At 38.6% G+C, this 20,642-nt stretch overlaps 1 protein-coding gene across 1 annotated transcript; it reads right to left on the bottom strand.

Annotated features, from left to right (window-relative positions):
- Nucleotides 1-3,759: 3,759 nt before the first annotated feature.
- PECR (peroxisomal trans-2-enoyl-CoA reductase) lies at nucleotides 3,760-20,641 on the bottom strand. The gene is made up of 8 exons (XM_085066861.1): nucleotides 20,511-20,641; nucleotides 17,377-17,510; nucleotides 11,006-11,171; nucleotides 10,245-10,326; nucleotides 8,635-8,731; nucleotides 6,354-6,464; nucleotides 5,649-5,760; nucleotides 3,760-5,526 (listed from the first exon to the last, which is right to left on the bottom strand). The coding sequence occupies exons 1-8, from the start codon at nucleotides 20,626-20,628 to the stop codon at nucleotides 5,438-5,440; spliced, it is 909 nt and encodes a 302-aa protein (XP_084922987.1). The 5' UTR covers nucleotides 20,629-20,641; the 3' UTR covers nucleotides 3,760-5,437.
- Nucleotide 20,642: the final 1 nt, after the last annotated feature.

Here is a 20,642-nt window from a genome sequence, read left to right as displayed (position 1 = left end):
AAATCTACCCAAAACAAGGGTTGGAGGGAGACTTTAGTAGCCCTTAACAAACCCATGAAATAACCCTTGAACAGACATCAATTCCCAGTGGGAACCACATATGAAACTAAATAATTGTCCATCAAGGTCCATAAACCGATTATTTTGAGATCTTCAACCACAATAAGCTGCAGAGAATGATAAAAACATACACTGTCAAATTTTTTAAAAGGCATTGAAGAGGACAGTGCTAAAGACCAATGGATGAAGCACATCCAAGAAAGGCACAAGGCACTGAATCACTGATTCCAGAACCATCAAGTAGCAGACAGTCATCTCAAAGCCAGGACAGTTTGCTTCACTCTTGGGAAAATTGTCAGTGGTGGTCACGAGACACTTGTCATGACAGAGTCTGTAACTAGGAAGTTAAAAAGGTGACCTTTTCTGTCAAATGATAGGGAAACAGTCAAGAAAATGCTGACATGTGATGCTCCTGCATCATCAAGCAAAATCAATGAGCCACAGCTGCTTACACAGCTTTGAAAACACATCCAGTGTTTCCCTTGCCTTAATGTTCCATTTCATGGCCATTTGTCAGCTTTAGCATCTTGCAAATGGATTTCACTGATGGAGGAGGGGTTAGTGAGTAGCAGGTTTTGAAGTCAAAGTTCTTTCCTACGGAAGAAGCCAGCAAGGACTGTAGAAAATCATCCCACATTCCTGTGCCCATGTGATCCTTTGCATTGCTGCACAAAGCCTGCACAGCACCATCCCAAGAGTGCTTTGCAGAGGTGATGTACATCCTCACAGGCATCAACACTATCATGCCATAATCTTGAAATTAGAGCATCTTCCGTACCAGGAGCAGGATAAACAGCTCAATATTGACTTTGAGATAAAAAATACCTATCAACACCAAGGACCAGCACTTAAGATACTGGCTCACACTGAGCTCAGCCCAAACCCAGGGGCATGGTTCCGGGATGTGTCATGCTACCGGAGCAAAATAAATCTTAAAGGAACAGTGTAATTGCTGATATGGAAAATAGCAGCAAAAAAATAGCTGACAGGAGTTGCAATAAAGTATATTAGGTATTTATGCATTCAGTTCAAACCCTGCACAGGTGACAGAAGTTGGGAAGTGTGGGGGTGGAAACTATAGAGTAAGCACATCTCAGGATAGTGTACTCAAGCAATTGACTGAAATACGGCAGAATGGCTCTCCCTGAATTCCAGAATCAATACCTCATTGCAATGACACGTTCTCACCTCCTACATTAATTGCTTGAGGCTAACAAATGCCTGTATTAGTTAACACTAGAACCACAGCTTCTAAACACTTGAAAAAGGAACAAACCAGCCCCTTTCCAGAGCCATGCCATCATTCTTTTTATTCCAAGTTTCTTTGCCTCCCCACCACTCCTTCCTATAGATGGCACCGTATTATCACATTTTGAACTACATCCAGAAAAGGTTAAGTTAGTAATTAATTTAATATATATTTATTCAAATGAGGGGTTAACTGACAAATGAACAAGCTGCTGGAGACAGAGCAGATAAGAGAAGTCAAAATGGCTTCTTCTGGGAATTGCAGTAGTGTAAAGTTTGTGATACCAGGATGTTATAACACGATCCAGAGTCCTTCCTTACCAGGAGGGCCAACAGTCTATTCATACATTTAAATCACATTTAAATTACATTTTTGCTAGTCATGTCTGCTATGCACCTCTGCCTTCCCATGACAGAAGGAAACAAGTGCCTGCACCTCAGTATTTCCACTTCCACCCAACACAAATGCACCATCACTGTATGGCTGATGCCAAAAGAAAGGAAGAGTAAATAGCCTGGGGAGGACAGTCCTAAACCACTGCTACAAGATTCATAAAAATGTGTTATACAATATAAGTGATCTTGGGCAGTAATACTGATAGGTTTGTCTGGCCCAACCCCGTCACTGAAGTTTATGAAGCAACTCATTTGCTTTTGGGACTCAGCCATATTCAGTAACCCAAAACACAAGCACTGTTGACTTTACTAATAAGACAATTCCCCTAACATCTGCAGCACTCAGCCATTTAACACAAGGCTGCTATCTGAGATGGCAAGGGGAAACTGGGAGATGCTGATTAGAAGTACATGAAATTACATTATCTTGCAAAGAGAATACTTTCTTAAAGATTATAGGGGATATTCTGTGTGACTATTCAGAAGACTATACACAGCCATAAATGCTTGTAATAAGAAATGGTTGCCTTGTATTTGTTCATTTACATCTTAAAGCAGACAAAGGACCTTATTGCAGAACAACACTGCACAAATTATTCTCCCCTTAGCAAGCATGACAACTGTTAATCTTTAAAGAATGAAGATTTTTACAGCCCAGACTTAATTTTACACTATGTAAACCCACAGAATAATCAGACTTAATTTTATGCTAAATAAATACCCTAAATGAATAATATTCTACTTAACCCAAAGAGTATCTGTAAAACATAAGGCAAGTGCAGTTGACAGAAGTTGACAGAAGTTCCCCTTCACTGAACTACACTGCTGTCACAAATGTAAAGTCCTATGACACATATTCAGATACAACACCAGACAGTGGAGCAAAGTAGTAGCTGGTAAAAACCTATTAATCCATCAAATCAATATCTGATAAGGGATAGGCAGAATAGACACAGGCTTAGCCAGACGTAAATACTAAAGCAACCAAAAAGAGATTTCTAACAGGATGGTAAATTTAACTGTCATTCTAACATTCTTCTCTTTGCTTATTATAATTATACAGTGCAGCAAATGTTTAAGTTTCAGTGGTCAGTCAGTAAGTCTCCTTGATTTTTCCTGAGGTTCCCTAGCCCTTTTCTCACAGTTGCTTTCACACCCCTTGTAAAATAAATCAAATAAAATAAAGCCCTGTTCTCTGAACTCCAGACACCCCAATCTTCTACAGGCCAAGGATGTTTTTGTTACCACACCCATTTCTTTTAACCTCTCAATGCCCTTTGATCAAGGGCTGTTGGCATAGGAAGAGCTTTGCTACAGTTGATATTATCTGCAGCAGTACAGCAGAAACCTGAAACATTGTTGCTGCCAGCTGACACAATACTGGGTTTCTGCAAGACGCTGCAAAACTTTTAAAATCATTTTAATCTGCATAAAAATGGACCAAAGAGGCAAGACCAAAATAAAACCTCTGTTCTGAGAATTAAACATTTCATGTAATCCATGACAGACAAAACCCACAAAAACAAATTAAACACTCCCCAAAATACAAATAAAAACAAACAACAAAGAAAAATCCAAACATACCAACCAACCAAAAACCCAAACAAAAAAAAGAAAGGCCATGATTATTGCAAAACCATTACAGTAAGGGAGTTACTATCCTAATATCTAACAAATGGTGATAAACATTTTAATGTTATGCACAGTAAGCCTGAGCTCATGGGGGAAACCCTAGTATTATTACTGGGGAGAAAAAAGCAAAAGCAAGAAAAAGCAGGGAACACTGATATATCCCCTTCTCCTCCATAGTATGTATTTTCTATAATTTTAAACCAGATTTACCCCTAGAGTATTTTGAGTATATTCTTCTATTACACTAAGCTGAGGATATTATGGCTCCACAAATGCTGCCTGTTTCAACTTCCTGCCAGTTAAAATACACAGCACACACAGCCTCTTCTAAAGAACTAACTTACATCTTTTCTAAGTACAACTCTTGCTTTGCTGAAAGTTGAAGAAGGCAAGGTCAAATTGTATTTGGCACAAGCAGAAAGGTTTGTTATAGTTTTACTTGTGAAGGAATTTATTAATTGCAGACTGAACCTGTCTCCCACAAAGGAGAATGCTCACCTTTCTAATGTTCTCATGATTTCCTGAGGTGAATGATGAATTTCACCATCATTACATATAAACTTCCCCTCTTTATGAATATTCACATTCCAGCATAGTTAAAGAGGAAATTTGCAAGATGAAAAATTTATTATTTCCAGGTTGGTACTCAAATCTTCCAGTGACCAGTTCTGGGATATAATAAAAGTAATCAATTCACTTCCATTTCACTTTAAATCCACAGTGCACATGTATCACAGAAACTCACAGTCAAACAAAGAGAAAGTAAGTTCCACAAGTCTCAAGCATATTCATGTTTAACACCTTCTTTTCCAGAAAGATGGTAAGAATGTAGAAATAATGTCTTAATGAACTAAATTTCACTTCAGTGCAATGGGCTAGACTTCTAGAGTTAGTTATCTAACATTTTTTACTGAAAGACACAAAGGTCAAACATCTTTGCAGAGAACAAACAATTGTCAGTCAAAAATGAATATTCATTTTACATTACATTCAGTCAAAAATGAAGTATTAAAAGTTCCCTTCTATAGCAGCAAGCTGATTCCATGAATTTCAGCTGTTACAGTAAACAAACACAGTCATTACTTTTTTTTTTATATTTTCCCTAAAATTAGCAGACATGGGAACATTTGCCTTACAGTGAATAAAAAAGTACAAATATAGCCTCTTCAAGTGATGTATTACAAGATTTCTGGGTTTTAAATGGCATCTCTGCATTGTTCACAAAAATCACACCTAACAAATAATGAACAAAATTCTGTTAACATTGTCAGACAACACAGTATGGATAGAAGGCATTTTAACTGGCAAAGGAAGAATTCCAAGTTTCTCCTTTACTAGTATAGCATACTGCAGAGAGCACTGCATTTTACACCAGATTTTGCATGCTAAATTGTTGAATCTATAATGTTTTCCATCACTGTATTTATCTGCTTATTCAATAACCAAATTTAAGTTACAGCCAGCTTAACTCCATTATGTCAATATATCTGTAAACAATTCCAAACATTCCCAATACGATATGCCACATTTGTTTGAAACATAAATAACAGTATTTCCTCTTATTTTGAATTATTTTCAGAGAAATACTTACTCTACATGGTCTTTAAAACCACTGATGAACACTCAGTGTGTGGCTGAACAGAAATAGTATAGAGCTAACACTTACCCCAAGGGTTACTGATACAGCTAATAGTAAAAGATTTAAATTACCTTCTCCCTAAATTCATCAAGAATAGAAGGATTCCAAAACATTCCCTCTTGGCTACCTTCACTTCAAAATAAGTATTCTTTTTATTCACTTCTGGCTGGGATTCTTCATTACTTAATGTCCATGCAAACAGATATTTTGTCTCTTGTATCTTTTCCCTTCTCAAAAGACTGAACGTTTTCAGGGTGAGTGTTTTCAGAGAAATGTACAATGTAAAGCCTTTCAAAAGTTTTAAACATAAACAAACCAAAAAGAAAACCCAACAAAAAAACCAAGGCACTTTATGTAGCTACATATGAGCAAAAAAAATTATTACTGAGAATAATAAGGCCAAATCACAAAAGTGAGTTATCAGCAAGTGTGCAACTGGGAACAAGGTAAAATCTCTTTCTTCTACAGCTTTGGCTTGAACTCGCCAGAGAGAAGCTTTCTCAGCATTTCAGAATTTTTTCCTTCTGGTGGTGAGGGCCATCTGTCATGATCTGAGGAAAACAAATAAAAGAATTTACTTAGTTGATTTGGAAACTAGACATTGTATTTTTGTGTCCTCCCACTGCCCAACTTCAGTCACTTGAAGGGCATTATTTTGTAGCACATTTCTTACCAGGTATTTCCAGGGTATGGCTGTACAAACTCTGGCCACCATCCACAACCATGGTTATACCAGTTATGAATGATGCAGCTGGAGATAGCAGGAAACATACTGCAGGAGAGATCTAGCAAAAGAATGACAATTTTAATCTTTCTTAAACTGCTGGGAATTGTTCATGTCAAAGAAGATTGTGAAAACTTTTACAGGCAAGACATAGTAACATTTTCTACACAGTAATGAAAACTGTAACAGCCTTACAGCCATCCTTCCAGCACAAACATCAAGCACTTAACAAAAGAAAACCAGTAAGCTGTCACAGATCAGTATCAGATACCAAAAAAACAACAGAAAAAAAGGTTGATCAGTTTATCAAAGATACATATTCTTGGTGGAACAAAGCCAAGTACTTTTAAGATCCACTTTTCTCTCTTAATATTAATTCTTTCTGTCCTTCCTGCTGAAGTGAACTTTTTCAAGGAATAATGTCTACTATCAAACACTTCAGCTGTAAGAAGCAGCTGAATTAAATTTTCTGTATGACAGTGACTACTGGTTAAGTCTCCCACTTGGCACAACTACACATTGCTACAAGCTTTCTTCTTTCTAAATAGGCCAGCAGAGTGAAAAATGAAATCTTTTTTGCTCTCCATATAATAAAGTGGCTTTAAAACAGAGACACAGAAGTATCAGTATCAGAAGTGCTCTGAAATACGTTACCTCCTCAGGAACAGCTGACCTCTTGGCAGGAACCTTTGGTATGCTCTTTAACCACATCATTACACCTTGTTCCCCGTAGTTTGCAACAGCAGTTTCCGAAAATACCAATCCCTATTTCAAAACAGCACAGTGAAAATTAAGTTCTCTTGCAAACATTTAAACTGCTAATTCTAAAATTGTGAAGTTGTCATTACTGATTTTCGGTGGGATTGAGCTATCTAAAGAGCACTTGAATGCAAGTTTTTGAATGTAATGGAATACTATAATTTATACAAGAAGGTAATTTGGCTGCTAGCCACATCTCTGTTCAAGCACAGTAATTCTGATTATTCCAATTCTCTGCTGTCACTTCAATAACAAAAAAGAGGAGTATAAAGAAACTCAGAGGCTGCTTTGAAATTACAAGCATTTTATGTTAAATTACAGTACAAAAGTACAAAGCCTCAGGAACAAGTTCTCAAGTTTTTTTATCATCTGTAGGAGCACTAGCCTGATTTATTGTGAGTTACAGAAGCAGACAGATTTCAGTCAGCATTCTGACTCTTCCTGTTTAGCTGCTGTGGAAACAGAAAAAGATGACTGTGTTTGCTCTGATGACCATACAGTCCAGTTTAGTATGGAGAAGGAAGATGGCAATGTGAACACCATACATCCATCAGTTAGGACAGAACCTTTGGGACTCAAGTTTAAGTAAAACAGCAACATTTGAATTCACCCATGAAGCATATACTAAGATTTCTAAGATACCTGTATAATGTGAGGATATGAAACTATTTGTTTCAGAATGCACATTTTCCTTTTTATGTATCCATTCCCTACAAGTTATTCTCCTCCCATAAAGCAGTAACAGTTTTGTATTGTTACCACAGACCTGATGGGTCCACAAAGGTGACAGAAGTATTATTTTAACTACAACACGGACTTTTGTTACCAGCATAGTAACAAAGGTAGCAAATGCTTCTGAGAGAGCCAGAGCCCTGAAGTGCTTGCTTGTCAAAAACTTCTTCTGACATGTGCTATAATACATAATCAGCATGATTCATTAGGTAATTAGCATGCCTGAAAAGTATATTCACATAATAATGATGGCTTAATTACTTACTTCCCCACGACTTGATAAATCAGAAAAAACAGATAAACAGGAAATACAAGCCAGTAGCTCTTAATATTTAACAAGTCTCCAGATGAATCTTGTCTCATCAAGGTTACATAAAAGATTCTACCTGAATGATCAACACACATCTGCCATTAAGTATTCTGTGCTATGCCAAACAAAGGGAGACAGATGTTTTAGGGCAAGAGGCACAACAGAATATACAGACATTCTACAAAAATAGTGACAAGATCTTCCTAGGGATCACTTAAACAAATATGACACCTCACTTATGACCCTCACTGTGAGATAAGCTAAACTCTGACTGTAAAAGTAGCTGGACAAAGTTTATGTTTCCTCTTTCGATTTCGGGGGAGTAAGTGTGCAAAATAAATTGTGGATATGGGAAGATTACAGTAGATCACACATTCTCAAATATCATGCAAAGCTAGAGCTTCTATATAACCTCTGTATCTGCAACACTGCCCTACAAAACATAGTTGCTCTTTCTATACAGTTATTTAAAACAACTCTACCTGCTGTCTACTTCCTCAGAAATGTGGCAGGCATGTTTTAGCTGACCTGTATAGTGGTTTCCTGTCTGCATGAATTTGATAAGAAAAAAAATCAAAACACATATTTTTACATATGATTTCTCTGGGAGAAATGACAGACCCCTTATATGCCTAAAGCTAAGCTAACTTAACATGTAAAAGACAAAGTAAAAGGCATTATGTGAGACCTTCTGAGATTTTCAAAATAACTTTGTAAACATAGGTGGAAGCCACCAGCATACCTGAATGTCAAACAAAAAAAGTTTCCTGAATGCAGAAGTAATGTATCCATTACAGAGCATTCAGTAATTTCATGTCAAGGCTTTGTAAGACAGGTCACCAGCTCCTACTGGTGTAATTTCATTTAGCTATAAAAAAAACTAAAAACCAAGTGTGCCAAGTCAAAGGAGAAAGCAGAAGCAATTTTATCCCACATCCTCTGACTCATCATCCAAAAGTACAAAATGCTCTCAAATGACCCAAGAACACAGTGAGGGAATTATAAATAAACAAATACATAAATAATCCACAAACAGTTATTTCTTATACATTTAAAAATTCATTTAGGTCCAAAAGCTCTAACTATGAACATGTGTAACAGCTAATTTTAATCAGCTCATTTGCCATTACTTACAGGAGCAACGCTGTTGATTCTTACTCCACTGTGAGCCCATTCTAAAGCTAAAGTCTTGGTTAGGTTATTCACTGCAGCTCTGGCAGCTCCTGTGTGCCTGGGGAGAAAAGAAAGCAAAGGAAGCATCTGTTCCCTCAGCTAAGAGTGTCCAATATTAATTCTACTGCAGCCTCATTAGGGTTTTCAGAGTAGTTTTCTGAGGTTGGACCAAGCATCTGGAAGAGACAGATACTCTAGTTTACAAGTTTGACCATAGCTTCACTGTTTAAACAAGCTATGCTGTGATTTCTGTCATTGCTGGAAATACTTAAAATCTCTTCCCCGGTGTGACATGGGATCAACTACACTCTTATGCAGAAGAAGCCTGATAAAAAGAGAAACATCTGAAGTTCAAACTGTGTAAAACTACCTGTAGGCTGCACAGGTAAAGCAAGACTTGGAAGAACAATGGTCTGACAGATTGTTTAAATCTTCTGAAAAACATGATTAAAATAAGACACTATTGAAAAATTATTCTAGGTGGATGGAGATAGAGATACAAAAGTCAGAGTGAACTCCTACACCTTGCTCCTGTAGGAAACTAGTCTGAAATTATTACAAGTTTGAACAAATGCAGACAAAATTTCTGCAGTAATGAATAGTAGACAGTTGGAGTCAGGGAAAAATGAACAGAATTTAGTTGCTTTAGCCTAACAAAACAGACTGCGAGGAGATAGATGTAATAGCTTCTCAAATACAGGGAAAGAATTAGAAAAATTTAAGAACAACATAAGGAAGCATAACTTATTCATATGTTTTGGCCAGAGATAAATAATCTCCAGGCACACTATGAGAAAACATGACAACTTTTATGTTCAAAATTAATACTTATGGAAAACTCTTATCAGGTCATTTTTGGCATGAGTGGTGGCTGGACTTGTAAAGGCAAGAAGTTTCAACTCAATTTAATTTTAAAGTAGTTTTGTCTATCCATCTACATACAACATTACTTTAGAAATTTTTCCACTGTTATTCAGAATTAGCTTTTTTTTCCCTCTTAGTTCAATTCAAATACATCTTCAGTTTATTTGCCATGACAACAGAACCAGATACCACAGTGGAGATACTCAAATAACTGTAGCTTCAGCACCACCTTGTGGATCTCAATATTTATTCTGTACTGCCAAGAACAAGCTAGTGAGAAAATATTCTGCTGTTCCTTAAAAAATTTGGGGTTTGAAACCTTTCAACCCTGAATCAGGACAGAGAGAGAAAATGCAATGCTTGCTCAAAATGTATTTTTATATTTCTTCAACAGAAACTCAATTTCAAAATTAAAAAAAAAAAAAAAAACCAAACAGAAAAGGGAGCCATTTCCAATGAAAGCATCACTGGCAAGACTTGCTCCACAGTTTCTTACAAGCAAGTGCAGAGAGACCAGAGATGCCATCTACTGGATTAGTAAGAGATCAGCACACGTACAGCCAAGTGATACTCTTGCTCTCTCTTGATCTAACTACTATATTTCCATATTCTGCTGCTGCCCAGTCATGCCTTTCTGAAGTGTTTATGAACAGCTAGTAATTCTGGGGGGGAAATACAGGAAAGTGTAAAAAGAAAATATATATTACGACATTCCAGGAAAGCCATTTCTCACGGCAGCAGTAATGTTGACAATGGCTCCTCCATGTTCCTGCATCCAGGCATTGTACACTGTATGAAGGAGGAAGATAACCTATAAATATCAGAAGAAATGCATACAAATGAACTTGCCAAGTGGAAGCCAAATTTGGAGTCTTAACTGCAATCACACTGCACATTTGTCATACTGGTTTAAAAAAAACAATCTGCTCTTTGTACCACAGCCTTGCCAATCCAGAGGTGAGGCCATGGGGCAACAGGTGTGGTCCAAGTAAGGCTCAATGATTGTCAAGAAGCACTTGATGGAAATCAGCATTTCATGTTTCCATACAAATTACTTTAATTTCCACATTCCAGATGCTATCTGAGAATGACATACCATACTTAAATTTAAGCCTAAATTTATGTCTCTGAAGGGAGAGAAGTATTTTCCTGTGCTATACACTGTGAATACAGGCCACAAAAGTTAAGTGGTTTTCCTATAGTCTTTCAAATAAGTATCAAAGTCAACTGACTCCCCAAACCTGGCCTTAACCAGAAGATCATGCTTGCCTAAATGTATGTTTGTATCTATGAACAAATGTAATATACCATCTAATGTAAAGCTTTGGATGAGATTCAGGAAAACAAATATCCACTGTCAGATAAGTGCATGAAAAGAAGCAGCTAGGGAAACTTTACAATTCTTATCTGGTATTTCTGTAAAAAACAAAAGCAAATAAACATAAAAAGCTTAATGCTCAAACCTTACCTGCTTTGCAACAATAGAAGGTCCCTGTCAGATTCGTGTCTATCACAGCATTCCAGCCTTTTGCACGGATGGCTTCAGAAGGACTTGCAAACTGGCCCCCTCCATTATTCACCAGGAAGTCAATCTTCCCATGCAGACTCAGTGTAGACTTCACCAAAGCTTCTACCTGAAACAGTATTTGTTAGTGTGGTATGCTGATTAAGCTCTACACCCATTCATTCTCAGACAGTACTTTCTCCCTCATAGCCTTTTCACAGAAAAAGGGAAGGTCCAGCCTTCAGAGAGGCTGTAAGATCAGTATGACAGGTTTAGTCAGCCAAAAAGGACTGGGCTGTATCCATATTTACTTTGGAAATTTTGCTGGTATCATGCAGGTGCTGCATAAAATACCAGCACCCAAAGAAGAAGGGGATTTAAGCTGCTGAAGATTTGTAAAACCAAACATACACAAAAGCCCACTACATACAACCTACTAAGAATCTCCTGATGTTTTTCAGAAGAGTGCAGGGGTTCACATGAGATCCTCAAAGAGTTCCATATAATGTAGCTGCTGTTATTTTTATCTGACCATGTACCTGATGGTTTTAAATAGAGAACATAAGTCATCTTGTGGAGTTTTATCATCCTTATCTAGAAGTTTTGTACATTCACTACAGCTCTGACATATGAGTTGGCAATAGCCAGTCTTCTAACACAGAGCAAGAAGGTTAATTGCCCTACAAAACATGAAGTCTAAAAAATGCCGGAAATAAAAGTTATCTTCTTGAGCAAAAATATTATTGCAAGATAGTAATAAGAACTCCATAGCAACTGCTTAATAATTTAATCTTTATCTCAAGAAACAGGAAATGGGACAACATGACTGTTTCCTGCCTACATCATCAATCATAACTATATACCATGCATCAGTTATTCCTACCCAAGCATATATAAAAAGTTAATCTAGCATCTGGGCTCAGAGAAAACACTGAACAAAAAAAACAACCCAAAAACCAAACAGGTGGAGCAATGCTGCCATTCAAACAGATTGGGCTAGGGGAAGGATATAGAGCAGTCTTTCTCCGTATTAAGTTAGCAGTAGAAAACAGAAACAGAAAAAAAATCAGAAACAAACAAAAAAAAAGACCAGGCAATGCATTAACTGTATCCAACAATGAGTGTTACCAACTCAGTCTCATAAATAGTTGCTATATGTCTTTTGTTGCTAACAGTGCAGGATAGTTTAACAGGATAGTATGGATCCTGTAAGGCTGTACCTCTCAAAACAAAAAGCCCTAAACAAACATATAATGACTGAAAAACTAGTGCCTGCTGAGGAAAAAATGTCTTAAGAAAATAATTTTGATACCTCAACCCAATCTATAAGTTCTGAATGTCATCTTATTCCTCATATTAGTCACTGCAGGCTGTGGGATGTGAGGGAAAAAACCCCAGAAAACCAAAACATCTGTGAGAGCAGTCCCAAACCCATGGCTTGTGAGAACAGCCATGCCACAAGGACATTCTGGCTTTTAATTTTTGCTTGTTGTGAGCAAAGGAAAATTGTGTCTGCTTAGGCAGCAAAAGTTATGCTTTGCTCAGCAATACCAAACTCTTCTCCTTGTCAGTCTGAGAATTTTGCTTTGAATATTATTCTCTGTAAGTCACTGAAGTATGGGCTCATTTATGGAACAGAAATGGTTTCAGTACAAGGAAGATTTGAGCAGACTAAGGCTATTCTGACTGCAGAAAGATAAAAGAGAAAGTGAGAGAGAGAAGGAAAAATGCTAAGAATCATAAAAAGACAGAAAACAACAAAAAATTCACGGGGAAGAGACATTAAAGCAATGTTAGAACACATCAATTCAAAATGGTTCATATGTTGTACTTAAGGAACTGTTGTTGTTCCTACTTGTTGCACCATATTCTCAGGAAAAAAAAAAGAATTAAATACCCAACAGCAACAAATGCACATCAGTTCTGCTTTCAAAATGCCAGGAAAGGCCAGCAGGCTCTCCAGTGACAGCTCAGATGGCTCCAACTGTAGTAATCTTCACAATGTCTTCTGTGCTGTAGAAAAAGCATCACTGCAGTGCTTCTCCCAGTTACAGTAAACATGGTGACAGCAGCCAGCAGCACAGAGAGGAGGAGGGTCTGGTAGAACCCATTTAAATCATAGGGACTAGTAAAGAAGATACTTTTCTATTCCTATAATTAAAAAATCCACTTGGAAAGAACTTCTTAGAAAAGCTAAAGACTGTCTTTAGAAGCAAAGCTGCATGAAGCAGAGCTACTAGTTTAGGACATTCTTCTAAAAAATAGAAAATAACAAGATTTCAGACAACCAGAAGATTGGAGGTCTGCAATAAGGAACTTAGTTGTGACTGCAACTTAGAAGTATTATGCAGCAGCATATAGTCACAGATAATTGAGATGACAGTAGTCACTGACACAGGGAAAAGGGACAAATGTCCACATGCATTCACAGGTCACCCTGACTGAGTAAAACACACAGACAAAGAGCCCACTAAAAAGTGTTGGAGATTTGCTATTTGGTGGCTAGAAATAATAGGCATTCTGGCACAGTGGTAACAGGTATTTTCACTCTGTGTTATTGCTGTGTTATTTAAAAGTACAACAAAAAGAATCTCTTATCCACAACTCCCCACCAAGCCACAGTCTTTCACTACAGGCTTCACACAGACAGGCATTAAGTATTTATAAACCAACTGAGCCTATGCTAAGCTATAAAGTTTATTGGAAAAGAAAAGCTACTATTGAACTCAGACACAAGGCATGTGCTAAGTAGCACTCTATTGAGTCTGTCTGAAGTTGTCTTGTAGATGTCCAATTGACAGGTTTTACCCTCAGGGTCTGGTCCAGCAGCAGGTGCTGTTGCTGGAGCTAGAGTGTGGAAAGGAGACACTCTGAACAGAATTCTGAACTGCTGATTTAAAGAGCAGCAGTGGCCTACCAGAAGTACAAGGTTTTATCTTCCACTTACCTAGACATGTAAGCTCCCTAGGCCAGAAAGAGCACTAACAAACATATTGGATGACATGCTGAGGAACAAACCTTCTAATGCTTGAATTTCACAGATCCAAACTAGAGGCATGAACCATGTCATCTTCAAAGCAGGTAATTTACTTTAAGATTTGCAATAGGAGGCAAAAAATAACCTTCTAGCAATTTGAAAGCACCTTCATCTTTCTTAAATTTTCCCTATTCAAAGTCCCTCCCTCCAGTTTATAAAATTAAAACCAGGACGAAATTCATAGGGGCCTTTAGAGAAATGCAGAACAACTAATGGAGAAGGAGAGATTAAAAAAATTGCATGCTATAATAACAAATGGTTTGCCCCTACAGGTGATCAGGGTGGCTTCCTTTAAAACAAAGACTTACTCTGAGAAACACTTCAGTGAGATGCTAGAGAGAATGATATACTAAATGAATTATGTAGTTCTTTGGGAAACTTCCTGGCCTTTGAAGTTTGTGATGGATCACTTCTGACATTTAAGGGGGCTTTAACTCCCAAGCTCTTTTTTTCCTTGTTGAAACATTTATAATGTTTTTCTCCTGCACATGTTCTTTGGTACCTGGTATAAGAGCTAAGAAGGAGGATCTAGTAACTCACATGAAATTCTTGCAGAGGCTGTCCTCTCTACCCAGCAATGTGCTCCTGTGATTTCTGAGGTAAGTACTCTTCACTAATACTAAGCTGAAAGCAAACAATGAGTTGCAGTGTTACTAATGAGTAGTATACAGAGGCAGTGGTACAAGTCTTGTCCTTTTCATGAGGGAACACAAAAGTTTCCATGCCCTCTCATCTCCTCTTCCACTCTAACAGGAAGTTCTTCCTGTATTTGTGAAAATACTGAAGTGAGTTATATTACTGTGTTGCCTCTACTCAGTATGTGCCTCCTAGGCTAGAAAAATTCTTAACTACATCTTTTACTGATCCCTGTTCCTACCACCCCAAGTCCTAGGCACTGAATTTTAAGTTCAGAATGGAGTCGGTTTTGAAAGTGGATGTACAATACTCTTTGAATCAAAGTAAAAGCCCAAAAGTTCTTTTCCTCTAGTTTCCACAAGGCAAGCAAGTGCAAATTAGGAAAAAAGTATTTTTCACCATTGCTGCTCTTAGGAAACATAATAAATAAGCAATAGTAAGCAGTGGGTTGTGGAAAACCTGCCACACGCGTCAGTTCCGACAGCTTTTAGCAGTGTAAGTTAGCAATTGTTAATTTGAGTTTAGTTTAAACTTACAAACATAAGTACCTAAGTGGAAGGAAGTGCTATCCTCACTACAAATTTAAGAGCTGAAAACACAAATTTCTGGTCCAACACTAAATTTAGAAATTAAGTAACACATGGTCAGGATTTAGCAATCTTTGAGAATCTCAGCACTAACTGAAGAGAACAGAGCCAGAAAGGCACAAGCTAAAGAACAAAAATTACAGGATGTCTCTAACCAATAAAACATCTGGTCTTGGAAATGGGCATCTGGGATGGAGAAATATTTAACAGGTACACAAGTTCTTATGTTAACATGCAACAGAAATTGCATTCCTTATTCTGATCTTCAGCAAAAGGCTTATGAAATTTTCATAACAATTTTTTTCTAAATAGGATTTCAACAGAAAGAAGTAAGAGCAGTTAGAGAACTGAAGTGAGTACAAGTATGACTAAATCAATGACTGAAAAGCTCAAGACTAGAGTTTAATCTGCCTTTTTCCTCTGAAGCCTTGCTTCAATAGAAGCAGACATGAAAGGACAACAGTTGAAGAGAACTTTGACTGGCAGAAGACATCCAGTAGAAGCTTCACCAATATCATACAAAAACTTCTAAGAAAGCTCTGGCATATCTGTAAATGGGTAGAGTTTAAAATTAATCTGGAAACAGGACAATTGTATGATAAAACTGCAGGATAATAGCAAAGACAGAAGTTTCTTCAAGTATCAGCATGGCTACCTATAACACAGAATAGTGCCTAAAGACTTTACACAGCGCTATAAAGAAGGCTTGAAAAACACCTTCAAAAACTTCCAAAGCCACTTAAGCTTGTTTTGTCAAATAGGTATTTAGCCACATTAGGAAACAAAGAAGGAATGGTAGTTTAGTGAAGATTTCACCATCCAAGCCTCACACCACCTCACAGAACTTTGCAGGTCCCACTAATAAATTTCAGACTGATACAGAAATAAGATTCACCTGCAGAAGGTTATTAAGCATGCCAGAGTACTTTCTGCAAGAAGCAGACCTGAAAAAAGGCTTAAGCCTTTCTTCCTCTTTACCTCTTTCCTTTCCTGTAGCTTTAACCATGCAAGTTGCCCTCTGACATCTGCCATAACCTATTATGTTGCACTGCTGATGCCAGTAAATACAAACCTAAAATTCACTGGTAGGTGAAGTAACATACTGCACAGCCTCAGGGTTCATCTCCTTCAGGAGAGAAAGTCTGACAAGATCATTATAAATATTTTATGGCACAAACTGTTCCACAAGGGAAGAATTTTAATTTTTGTTTTATGGCCATATATTAGGATATTTCCAGAATCTTCATAGCTACTGAAGGTTATTAATATTTAGGTTAACAGAGACTTTGAGAGATTTAGAAAAATGTAGCAATCAGTGGTTACTGGAAGATTTTCTAGCTGTCTTCAAAAAGTAAAAAAATCCAGCCTGAAGTTGGAGTTCTAAATATTTAATTACAGAGATAAAAAAATTAGGAGATGCGTGCAGACTTCTGAAGAACCTGGATTAAGTACCTTTGCTCTTGATCTTTCATTTTTTGTAATATGAATAAAAAAATTTAAAATTCAGCTTGAATAGTAGTAGAGTTTGAAATGAGGCATACCTCAAACTGTAACCAAAATTTCAAATATGGCTAAAATATTCTATATCTGAGGGGCCTTTTGCCTTCAATACAAGCCAAACTGGCAATGCAGGGCACTTGAGTCAAGTCACAAGCATTGAGATTCCATGCTATGCCTTCCTGTTTGAAGGAGCTATTCTGAGGTCTCCATCTTCACAAGTTTACACCCCCTCACTTCTGTCACAGCAATGTGACAAAGAATCATGCTAAGTGGGCTCTGGCTCGCTGTAGAACATGCCAGTTCCAAGGCCTGCGTCTCCCAGAAATACCTGAAATATGTAAGCTTGGTCAGAAAAATATTTGCCAATATTTACAAATGTTTTTTTGCTTAGGTGGCTAACAAATGGCTTCCCTGGGGAAGCACATCCATCCAGATCAATTTAACTGAGCTTTGCTCCACCTCTCCCTGATCTAAGCTGCTTTCAAGAGGGCCAGAGATCTTTGGAGATCTGAGAATTTATATACACAATATGCTTTTGATATGTTAAGCCCCAGAACAAGATCACTAATCTTTACCTCATCTTCTTTGCGGATATTGCACTCTATGGGAGTCACTTTGGCAGGACTCATGGAAGAAAATCTATTATTCAGTTCTTCTGCAGCAGCTTTTAATCGGTCAAATTTACGAGAGGCAATAACAACACTGCAACCTGTGGAGACAAAATGAAACATCCTTCAGCTAACACAATCATGCTATTTTTTTAGTAACATCATGGAGATATCTTGTAGGATGTGCATTTATTAGTCAGTGACTAGAAAACACAGTGTTGAAGTTCTTGCAACAGAGAGAAATGACTGATGTCAGGTGCTTCTTAGCAACAAGATCCCTCTGTGCCAGGAAAAGAGCAATTAAAAAAAATGTCCACAAGGTTTCCTCTCCTTCCTGCAGAGGGGAAGATAGCCTGTGAGTTGCAGAGTCAGCAAAGCAGCTTTCAGACATCACTTCTGCTGCCTCTGCTCACAGCTGCCTCATTTATCAATTAAGAGATTTAAAGATGTTTCAGCAGGTCTTCATTAGAAAAAAATGCTTGCTCCTAAAACCACAAAAATAATCTTCCTATATGACTGGCTGCAGTTTTGACTAGGAGTGAGCAAATGTAATGGTCTGCTTTTAAACTCTATAGAGACTGAAGGAAAGGATAATAGCCTCCCAAGATTAATCCCTATCTGCAGACTACAGACAGCAGAAATAGAGCCTTCCCTGTGGCACTGCAGAATCCTAGCTGCAGAAAGGAGAGGAAAAAAATAGGCAGGAGCTCAAGTAATCTTTTTTTTTTTTTCAACATTTGGAGGCTGAAGGACTCATTCTACAGTGAAAAAAACAATGCAGGTGCCAAATTTAAGTGAAGCACTCACACTACAACCAGTCTAATTTCTTGTCACACCAGTGGGCTCAGGACAGCTTTCAGGCTTCAGCAATTGCTACTACATAGACTAAACCAAAGCACACCAAATTAACTCCTAGTGCAATTCCAGTAGGCATGCAATTTCATATAATGGATAAACAAACTACTAGCTTCTATGCCAAGCAGGCAAGGAGGTCTTGCTCCCAGTTTGCTCCTTCCATAATCTTTTCAGCAGAAATAATCTCTTCATATCAGGTCTGCTGCTCATCTGCTTTAACATAAACCATCCTCAACCAGCAAAAAAAAAGAGAAAGTTAACGTCTTGCCAAGTGTGGGTGGTTTTTTTTTCCCCCCTCTGTTGCACAGTGGAATTTGGCCTCTCATGTGATCAAGAAAACACCAGAATCAACTCAAAATAACTAGTCAGAGGAAAGAGTAGCAAGTTGTTCATTTGACTCAGGCTGTCTTGTGAAACTATATATATTAAAAAAATTAAAATAGAGGAGTTTAATTCTTCCAGAAGGAAGCACTACAACTACACGTCCTAAGGAATAGGAGCTTCACCTTTAATTAGTGGCCATCTTAAAACCACGTGTAAAGACAGCAGTCTTTGAGGTCTCCTGATTTTTTTTTTAAATTAAGAACTCCAGTCACTTGCACAACCACCCAACTAACACAAAGCTCCTAAAATGCCACACACAATTACCAATTAACACAAAATACTGAATAATAATAGCCCAGTTGTATTTATCAACTTAACTGCTTCTTGATAGACACCCTGATATAGAATAAGGTCCAGTAACAGACTATATTTTTGTTAAATATACTAATTGGGAGAGGGGGAGATTCTAATCACTTGGCACCTATTGTGCAAGCTGACACTATGTCCTTTTATTTTCTTCACCAAGAATAACCAGAATATTTCCTGATAGGGTTAGGAACAAGGGCACAAGTTTCCAGATAAAAGGTTTAAATTTGCCCAGAAGGCTTCAAAGAAGAGTAGTTATAAAAACAATGTACATCATGAGTAGCATTATCTGTCACTGCTCCTATGCCTGTAGAACACAGCCCCCTTTACCTACAGGGCAGGGTGAACACGGAAGTAGTTCCTGACATCATCTTGTCAGGAGTAACCAGCAAGTCTACTGGTAAGGAAGGTTATTCAGTCAGATTTAAGCCTCTTTCTTCATTTTTTTCCTCATGTGCTTTATAGAGATTTGTTTTCTATTGTTTTCTACTTAGCTTGTTATGGACACACTTTCGTTATTTGTATTCTGCTTAAGAAAAACAATGACGATCAAATAAGCACAATTTTAAGGTAACTGGGTAACATAACCAACCAACAGCGTGATGATGCTTAAAAAGCACCTCTTTAAAGCAGCATGTAAGAACACCTGAAAAAAAAAAAGCTTAGTTCCCCAGTTACACAAAGGTTACAGAACTAATCCTCCATTCAGCTCCACAAAGCAAGCGGAAAGCTGGAGCACAAAGGCCAGGAGAGGCAGAGATGTCTCCCAGCACAGCCTTAACAAAGAAAGCTCTTTACTATGCAGTGCAGTGGTGCACAATCCAACAATGCAAACCACAGGAGCGTGACACCGAGAGCTATAGCAGTAGCGCTGAAGGCACTGAATCCAATAATGATAATAAACTATCCAAACCCAGTCTGATGCCGATGATCCCTGGCACTTATGCTAAAATCTGCAGGAAGGGCGGGTGTAGGAGTCATTTCTACACCTCTCCTGGCCTCACATCAGGAAGTCAGGAGACTGCCTTTCACTCCAGGTTTTACCACTTCTCTGCAGTCAGCGTGGAAAGAAAACCCACGCCGTGCACGATGAAGATGTTCTTCAATTTCAGGACGTTCCCGTGGCAGCACTGGGAGAAGCACCACGTCTCTAACATGTTACCGTGCGGACAGCAGTTCAAGGATACTGCTCCGCAAGGCTCAAGGTTCAACAGCCTCGTAAACTCTCTAGTTAAAGCAGGATGAGCGCTCGCTGAAGGGAGAGTCGGAGAGAAAGGGTCCTGGTTTAACACAACCTCACTGACCTCTGTGTTTATACCAGCCCATGGATTGAGGCCGAAAGGCACAGCTCAGCTCAGCCCCTCGCCATTCACCGACCCTGCCACACCGTGCCACCCACGGGCTCCTGGCACGGCGTCCCCGAGCGCCGCCAGCCTGGGCACGGCAGCACAGCCCGCGGGCATCCCTGAGCGCCCCTCCAACTACACCCGCCCCCCGACACCCGCCTCGCCCCGCCGCCCCACCGGGGCTTCCTGCGGAGCCCGTCCCGCGCCCACCTAGCGCCAGCAGGTCGGCGGCGATGGCCTTGCCGATGCCGGTGCCGCCGCCGGTGACGATGGCGACCCGCCCGCGGAACAGCCCCGCCGCCAGCAGCCCGCGCCCCGCCGCCGCCATCTTCCCCCTCCCGC

Source organism: Lichenostomus cassidix, chromosome 7, assembly GCF_008360975.1.
Source record: "Lichenostomus cassidix isolate B80296 chromosome 7, HeHo_3.0, whole genome shotgun sequence".
NCBI lineage: Eukaryota > Metazoa > Chordata > Aves > Passeriformes > Meliphagidae > Lichenostomus > Lichenostomus cassidix.
Note: the sequence above shows the minus strand (reverse complement) of the source record. Positions and strands in the feature narration are given on the sequence as shown.

What these genes read in the sequence shown, in the direction of transcription:
- PECR (XM_085066861.1), bottom strand. Translation starts at nt 20,628, where the DNA reads ATGGCGGCGGCGGGGCGCGGGCTGCTGGCGGCGGGGCTGTTCCGCGGG. An exon ending in ATATCCGCAAAGAAGATGAG is followed by an intron (nt 11,172 to 17,376) that starts GTAAAGATTAGT and finishes ATACTGTTTCAG; the next exon opens with GTAGAAGCTTTGGTGAAGTC. An exon ending in GAATCAACAGCGTTGCTCCT is followed by an intron (nt 6,465 to 8,634) that starts GTAAGTAATGGC and finishes GTTTTGAAATAG; the next exon opens with GGATTGGTATTTTCGGAAAC.